General features: G+C 39.1%; 1 protein-coding gene across 1 annotated transcript; it reads left to right on the top strand.

Moving 5' to 3' along the window:
• Positions 1–55: 55 nt before the first annotated feature.
• Positions 56–6518, top strand: casp3a (caspase 3, apoptosis-related cysteine peptidase a). Its single transcript, XM_075463204.1, has 6 exons — positions 56–268; positions 609–748; positions 3832–3960; positions 4087–4262; positions 4360–4471; positions 4567–6518. The coding sequence occupies exons 1-6, from the start codon at positions 210–212 to the stop codon at positions 4794–4796; spliced, it is 846 nt and encodes a 281-aa protein (XP_075319319.1). The 5' UTR covers positions 56–209; the 3' UTR covers positions 4797–6518.
• The last annotated feature ends 1275 nt before the right edge of the window (positions 6519–7793 follow it).

The following is a 7793-nucleotide window of genomic DNA, read 5'->3' as shown; positions in this document are numbered from 1 at the left end:
GACGCCGCCTCGGGACGTCTCGGTAAACAAAACGAGCGCATCTGCGCATGACATCAGCACCTTTGTTTACTAGCCGGGTGCAGCAGCTGCTAAAGCTACGTGTGCCCTCAGAACATTTCAGTTATTAGTGGGTCTGCAACGCTGCTGTTCATCGAACGGGCCGAGTCATTTTACTTTTTGGTTCAAATTTAGTTAGCTGCCTGGAAAACATGTCGGCAAATGCACCTGGAGAGGACGCTACAGACGCGATGCGGGACGATGGACAACAGTGAGTTAATTTAGCCAGTTAGCTATTTAACTAACTATTAGTTTAACCTATTATTCATTTAACCACAGCAGGTAATGCTTGCTTTGTCATGTTTCAAGTCAATAAAACGGAAGAGGAAACTAGTCATCCTCATTAGTCTAGATATTAGTAATAAACCCAATAAACTACTAATAACCCCAGGTGTGTTTAACTCGGCACACTGTTTTTACATTGAGTTGGAGGACCGTATCTCTCTCTTTGTGCGCTTCCTATTTCAGCCTTTTAATCAACTTCTGAGCATAATTTATAGTTGTTTTGTCATCAGGGTTATGAACATTTTTTTTTGTTCGTTGTTCTCCAGGTCAGCGGGGTCTTTGTCTGCCCCTGGTGCCGTGGACGTCGATGCCAAAACCCCCTCTCACAGCTTCAGATACAGTCTCAAGTTTCCCTCCATCGGCCAGTGCATCATCATCAACAACAAGAACTTTGACAGAGACACAGGTGATTATCTTGATTATTTAGTCGTTGTTTTTTTCTTTATGTGGGTGGAAGTTGCCTTGCATGTAACACTTCACTGGAAAAATACAGTGATACCGAAAGTGGTTGAATTATAACCCTTCATCATCGTTTATCATTCTGTTTAATTTCAACACAGGCTAAGTGAAAGAGCTGCCAGCATCTCACTGATGTAATATTTTCCCTGAGAGAAAGAGTAATGTTTGTTAATTGTATACATTATGAATGACTCTGTGCAGTTTTATATGCCCTGCTAAGCAAGTTCTTAACATTTGTAGGGTGAAATGCAAATTATACAAATTTATTTATTTTACTTCCTCAGAGAGGAAACAAAGTGATGTTTTGTCCATGACGTTTTTTGATTTTTATCAAAGATCGAGGCATTTTGTGCTGAAGGGAACTGATAAATATCCCTGTGTGTAGACACTGTTTCAGAATCGTTAACTGTTTACAAAGAGAGTAGGGCCACTGTTCATTAACAAGATGTTAAATTAGATGATACATTTTTCCCTTTTCATAGTGCTTACCTGTTTAAAGCTGAACTATGCATTCATATAGATTTGAAGGGTTTTTAAGTCATTATGTAACAATAAGGGATGGGTGATATAGTCTAAAGATCATATGACATATGTCTTTTTTGACAAGATCACAATTCTTTCCTCAGATATGGTTGAAATCATGCGATCGCACTACAAGTGTTAGTGCATGTGGCTGAACACTGAGCCCGTCACGTCCACTTGAGGCTGAAGCTCAGGAAGTGATGATTCATATCTTGAATCCTCTCTTGATACCTCTCCTATGAAACTTGGTCTGCTTGCCATTATTCTTCCTCATTATAACTGTCACACCCATCCTCACTTTTGCTTTGTGTGAGAAGTATACACATTTGAGCAGCACCGTTATTGTGATTTATCTAATTACTAACCTTTCTAACCTTTATTATTTCTATGAAAAGCATCGATACGTTTTGCAACATGAGATTATCAGATGGCATCTAAGTATGTCCTTGTCTCTTCCTTTGTGACTTAGCTTATCACTTCATTATGTAATGCACTCTGCAGTGGTGTGATGTGCATCCAGAAAGAGCTGGTGCTCCCATTTTGCTGAGGTAGTCAGGCTTTGCTACTGACTCTTATTTCAGTGTAGAAGGAAGCAGTAAGTCAGTCATCTCACAGCTACACCTTCAAAAATCTCTAGGTGGGAACTCGCCGGAACACTTGCTGCTGTGGATACCATTTAACTGCAGCCCATGTCAGTCAGTTAGTCATTTGGATGTTAACTCTGATGCAGTCTCTGTGTTGGGAGGGTGAAGGGAAGTATTCAGTTTTGTTTTGAGTATTTGGTCATTAAGATTCTTAAGTTGGTAACTGCCAGAGCATTGTAACCTCTTTGGTTCATTGGGAAGTTCAGGCACTAGCATGACTTGCAGTATGATGTGGGCATATACCACACAGATACTGTGTTTTCATTTGTTCCCCTTGTTATATGTCGACTGTTCAGAGTTTCAGTAGGTGTGTCCAAACTGCGTGTTTATGAGAAATGTAATTCTGCGCATTGTTTATTGTTTAATGACTGATATGCACTTAAATACTTTGCTTTACACTTGCTTTGGGGGAAGAAAAGCGTTTAACGTTGCTGTCGTGTTTCATTTGATACTTTGTGAGGCTGTCCTTGTCAGGCAGCTGCTTTGAGGGTGTAGAGGCTTTATGTCTGCAATAGTTTGAGACACTCGGTAGCACCTGAAGCTGTCTTTGGCTTCTTTTTACTGCACAGCATATGCTTAAAAAGCTGATGAGCAGCTTCTGCTACTTTTGAAAGAAGGTCTTATATCTGGCTGAGAGGACCTTGGGCATGAGCACGAGTGAATGCAGCTGCAGTCTGCTGTAATTGAATCACTTATACTAGTATTGTGCTTCCAGTGTAACGGGAACCTGTCTAGCAGGATTTAAAGGGTACATATGATCTTATATTCAACAGAGAATGTTTGAAGAGCATTATGTGAGTAGGAGAAACATCTGCAGCAGTTAATGCTGTTTTTACCCTCTTTATTTAATTTTCTACTGTAGTGTTGGACATTTTTAATTATTTTTTTTTTTTTTACATTTTCTAATATTTCCTTAAACAGCTGAGTTGTAACCTTCATGGCAGCTAGGATTTCTCTGTTTTTTCACTGGTTCTATTGTCAACTCTTGTAAACTGGTATCAACTCAGTTCCCCTATTCTGAGCGTTCACGGGGCAGAACGCACTCCCTTTTAGCAGTAAGAGGCCTCCAGCAGAATCAGATTAGCTGGGTGTTTCAGATGTTTGCTCAGTTAGACAGTTTCACACGGGGAGAATATGACATGAAGCGAGACACAAAGATAAACAATGTGAGTGCAATCAGACTATTGGTGTTATTTGCACAAATGCAATCAACTGAAATATATTTAACAAATGACATTAAAGGTTAATTGGTGATATGCATAGACTATTATGACTATATGACATGAGACATTAAGTTAGACACAAAAATCTACCTCTCAGTTCTTAACCTGTCTTGTGTTGTCCAAAACAAATCTTTGACCGCCATTTGGTTGATTGGAATCTGGTCACCCCAGGGTTTCCAGATGACGTCAATGCATTATTGGGCTTGTCATACTAGGGAAACCTTAGGCTGTACCATAACATTAACAATGGCTTGTCTTAAGTCAAGCATGCCAATAACTCATGACAGTGTGACGTTAAACCTGCAAATGAAAGTCGTCCTTCACTAATTTCATTATTTACACCTGCACAGATGTTTTCATTTCTTTCCGCCTGATTGAACCTCTTTTTTTGGTTGAAACTGTGGTGGAGTTTAAGGGCACAAGAAACAACGTACTCCAGAGGTTAAGGGTTACATGAAACACCAGCAGGGAGCATAGGGCCTGTTTGTGCAGGTTGGACTTGAACAGCACATCACTGACATTTGTGTTCAAAGCAGGAGTTGGTACCTATTCAAAAATGTCTCGTTGATATGTTTTTATTGTGTTTCACCAACATATTTGTCATAGATTTCAATGCGTGTTTTTTTTATTTTCTTTGTTAGGCATGAATCAGCGAAATGGCACGGACGTGGATGCAGCCAATGCAATGAAAGTATTTTCAAAGTTGGGCTATAAAGTGAAGGTTTACAATGACCAGAGTGTCGATCAGATGAAACAGGTGTTAACTGCTGGTGAGTGCAGTAAAAAAAAATACACATTCACACACAGATGGAATCCTGAGACACTCGTACGCAGTGTTGATTTTCAGTTGGGGTCTGGTGGATTGGGCTTTTTGAAACCCGCTGTTTGTGTTTCAGTCTCAAAGGAAGATCACAGCCACTCGGCCTCATTTGTCTGCATTCTGTTGAGTCACGGAGATGAGGATGTGTTCTTCGGCACTGACGGCTCTGTGCAGCTCAAGTACTTGACGTCGCTTTTTCGAGGTGATCGCTGTCAAACACTGGTGGGAAAGCCCAAACTCTTCTTTATCCAGGTATTGTAAGAGTTTCCCTTTGTCTTCACTTGCAGAAACTCGCTTTGCAACAGTATCTAACCTCTGAATGCATTTTGTTTTTGTGCACACTGATTAGGCCTGCCGAGGCACTGAACTGGATGCAGGTATCGAAACGGACCACCCAGACGACGGCACTACAAAGATCCCAGTGGAAGCAGACTTCCTTTACGCCTTCTCCACAGCCCCTGGTTAATACCTACGCTCATCTTTTGGCTACTATATGTTTCTATTTTTTTTAAACCGTGTTAACGGAGCTCTTATCCTGTCATTCATGTATGTACAGGCTACTACTCATGGAGGAACACTATGAGTGGATCTTGGTTCATCCAGTCTCTGTGTGACGCGATGAGCAAATATGGAAAAGAATTGGAGCTCCAGCACATCATGACACGAGTGAACCACAAGGTGGCAGTAGAGTTTGAGTCTGTCTCCAATTCACCAGGCTTTGATGCCAAGAAACAAATCCCCTGCATTGTGTCAATGCTGACCAAAGAGATGTACTTTTTCTCTTGATGCTGTCTGAACATGAGAAAACGTGAGCTCGGTAGGCGTTCATCTGCAGGGGAAAGGCTTTGGGTTGTGTTATTTTACTTTACTTTACAGTTCCAAAATGAATTTCTTAAAAGTGATACATTTCTGGAGAGCAGATGTGATGCAACACAGCAGTCTTGTTTCACTCACTTGGCATTATACGGTTCTTACTTTGTGGAGTGTAAATCTGATAGGCATGATTCAGCTTTTTGTCACAGCAGTCGGTGCTTTAACACACGTTACCTGAAAAGTTTTTTTTTTTGTTTTTTTTTTTTTAAATCAATTTCAGCGTAAAATGAACACATCAGGATCTTCAGTCATGAACTGATGGGCTTTGTGAGTCAAAGCTCACAGTGCGTTACTAGTAGTTTACAGTACATATTTCAGGGGAATATTTTTGGAGCCAGTTCCCAGCAATATTGGGACCTTTTGTATTCGTGTAATCATGAAACCAATAATGAGCTTAACATATTTCGCAATCATTGTTGCATTGTAATCTGAGTGTCCGGGCATGTCTGCAGTGAGTGATAATGTATGCTTTTTGTTTTGATTTTTTTTGTCCATTTTCTTTATAATTTGTTATCTCTCCATTGCTGTTTCAGTGTATATTCATCAGACTTGCTGTACAATGAAAATATAATCAGTCATACACTGAATTGGTACCTGATGAGTTTAAATGAAAGCAACACCTCAACTCTGGCATATGTGGATTAGAAAGCTCAACATTAGATCGGTTTCAGTCTTTTATATTCTAATCGTGTGTGTATGTTTTTTTTTCCCTTGTTTTCCGTGAATATATTTAAATGAATAGGATCACAAAACCGAACTTGCATGAGTAAAGCCTCACTGTTAGCTGCAGCCGTTCATACTTGAACCCAACTTTCCGTTTCATTTTTCGCTGTGATTAAATGGCCAAGTTGACATCACCTTGTAAAGATTAAGGCTTATACGCAAAAGCATAAGATTGTTACCCCAACAAATAGCGCTCTGAAGTGGAAATGACGAAGGTGATAAGAATAACGTCTTCATCGACACACACTCAAAAAAAATCAGTTGGAAAGAATTTTTGACAATTTGAAGATGGATTGAATATGATGACTTTCAAGGAATAATGATGTGCCTTTCTCAATAAACATTTGGCCCCTTAGATGATATTTTTAGATGTAAAATGTATGAAAAAGCTTGTCTTAAGTGTATGTGCGTTGATGAAAAAAAAAAAACATTACCAGCAAATATAAAATCAATCCAGGCCAACAATTTGGGGAAATAGAGGACAACTCCTAGCTTTAGGATTGCATTTAAAAAAAAAAAAAAAAAAAATGTTTAACACTGATAAGAAGTCAGTTTTTCTTGACCAAGATTCTTGTTATAGCACTGAGGAAGTTTTAGACAATGCAAAGAACAGTTTGATTATGTACTGATCCTAGGCGAGGTTGTTTTTGCGTAAATGGATTGCTTGAAGTGTTTACAGCAAACCAGCTGTATCCATCAGATGTGCTTTTAAAATGCTGAAATCATTGTTGATATAGGACACTCCCATTTTTTTTAGTTTTTATTATGCAACAGCTTGATGTGAACACTGTTTTTGGGCTTTTATTTTTTATTTTTTTGTAAAATTCTACTTTTCACAACGTACTGTCAATTTGGTGTAGGGTTTCTTTTTCCACCTGAAAAATAAAGACCACTTTCACTTGTTTGTTGGGATGCAGTATTGCTTGTTTCCTTTTTTTAAAGCATAACTTACAGCAGTAGTGAAACACCAAAGATGGCCAAACTCGTGGTGGTAAATATAACCAGTTTTGCAAGCACTTTCTAGAGGAGCTAACATCTATAACAGTGCGGGATCTATTTGTGTACACTGTCTTGAGTGTAAACACACAGGATTACCGCAGATTTGGCTTGCCCCAGGGTGAGAAGAACTGGGCCACCAGATCCTAAGACCCGGAGCCAAATAAAACTGCTGCCTCTGAGTCCTTCACTGCCAACACAGATGCAATTCACATAAACTTGCCTCCACAAGCTGCAGGCCATTTACAAAATGCTCCGACTACAGAAATTCATCATCTGCGTAAAACAAAGTAAATACTAGAGTTTGAAAGGCAGAATCTCAGGATTTACACTTAACAACCCTAAGCAAGACATGACTGGATCAAAAGTCATCTTTCCTGTTTAAATGATTACAATGTGTATTATATGATGATCGTTTGCATTAGGGCCACACTATCAAGTTGGTGTCTCCATCTTTAGCTGTCTGCAGCTATATGGAGCAGTGTATTTGCTGGAGTCTATTTGTTATCTCTTGCTCCCCAAAGAGGCCAACGGGCCACTTTGTGAACGCTGACCTGCGTAAAAACCATTTTATTACCTGGCAGATTACTCTTAGAACCAATAATCCATTTCACTATTATGCTATTAAGTTTTTGTTTGTTTGTTTAAATAAGATAAAAGCTAAGGTAAAACGTGTTTATTTAGTATACTCTTGTCCTCGGTGCAGCCTGGTTGGGACACAGCTGCTCATCACCAAATGATGACAGATCATTCCTTCTTTCTGAAAAACAAATTAAACAATATCATTGAATCCAAAGTGACATTACTGCGATGTCAGTGAACTGTAGCATACTAACTGACCCACAGTACTCCTAAAGAATATATTCAGTTTCATGCACCCATGAAAATGACGGAATTCTCATCTATTCTTGTAACATTATCCTTACTGACGTCGTGATAATGATTATGTGATTAAATATAATTTCTGTGACAACTGACTGGCTTGACTGACTAAATAAATAAAACTGCTCTAAATGGAAATGCTGATAAGCCTTAAACATATTTCTATGTGCAGGATATAGCCTTAGTATGGTAAGATGAGGAAAAGACATAGCCATAATTCAGTAAATACTGAAATGAACTATTTGCATGAGGCTGACGATGTTCTCTTCAGTTTGCTTCTGACAAAACTCATTCAAGACATAAGCAGTC

The sequence above is a fragment of the Odontesthes bonariensis genome, chromosome 4 (genome assembly GCF_027942865.1).
Source record: "Odontesthes bonariensis isolate fOdoBon6 chromosome 4, fOdoBon6.hap1, whole genome shotgun sequence".
Classification (NCBI taxonomy): domain Eukaryota; kingdom Metazoa; phylum Chordata; class Actinopteri; order Atheriniformes; family Atherinopsidae; genus Odontesthes; species Odontesthes bonariensis.
This window is presented reverse-complemented; position numbering and strand designations above follow the sequence as displayed.

Bases quoted from the DNA above. Each gene is read 5' to 3' on its own strand.
- casp3a (XM_075463204.1), top strand. From the start codon at position 210: ATGTCGGCAAATGCACCTGGAGAGGACGCTACAGACGCGATGCGGGAC. The intron at 269-608 runs GTGAGTTAATTT...GTTGTTCTCCAG, and splicing joins ATGCGGGACGATGGACAACA to GTCAGCGGGGTCTTTGTCTG. The intron at 4,263-4,359 runs GTATTGTAAGAG...CACACTGATTAG, and splicing joins CCAAACTCTTCTTTATCCAG to GCCTGCCGAGGCACTGAACT.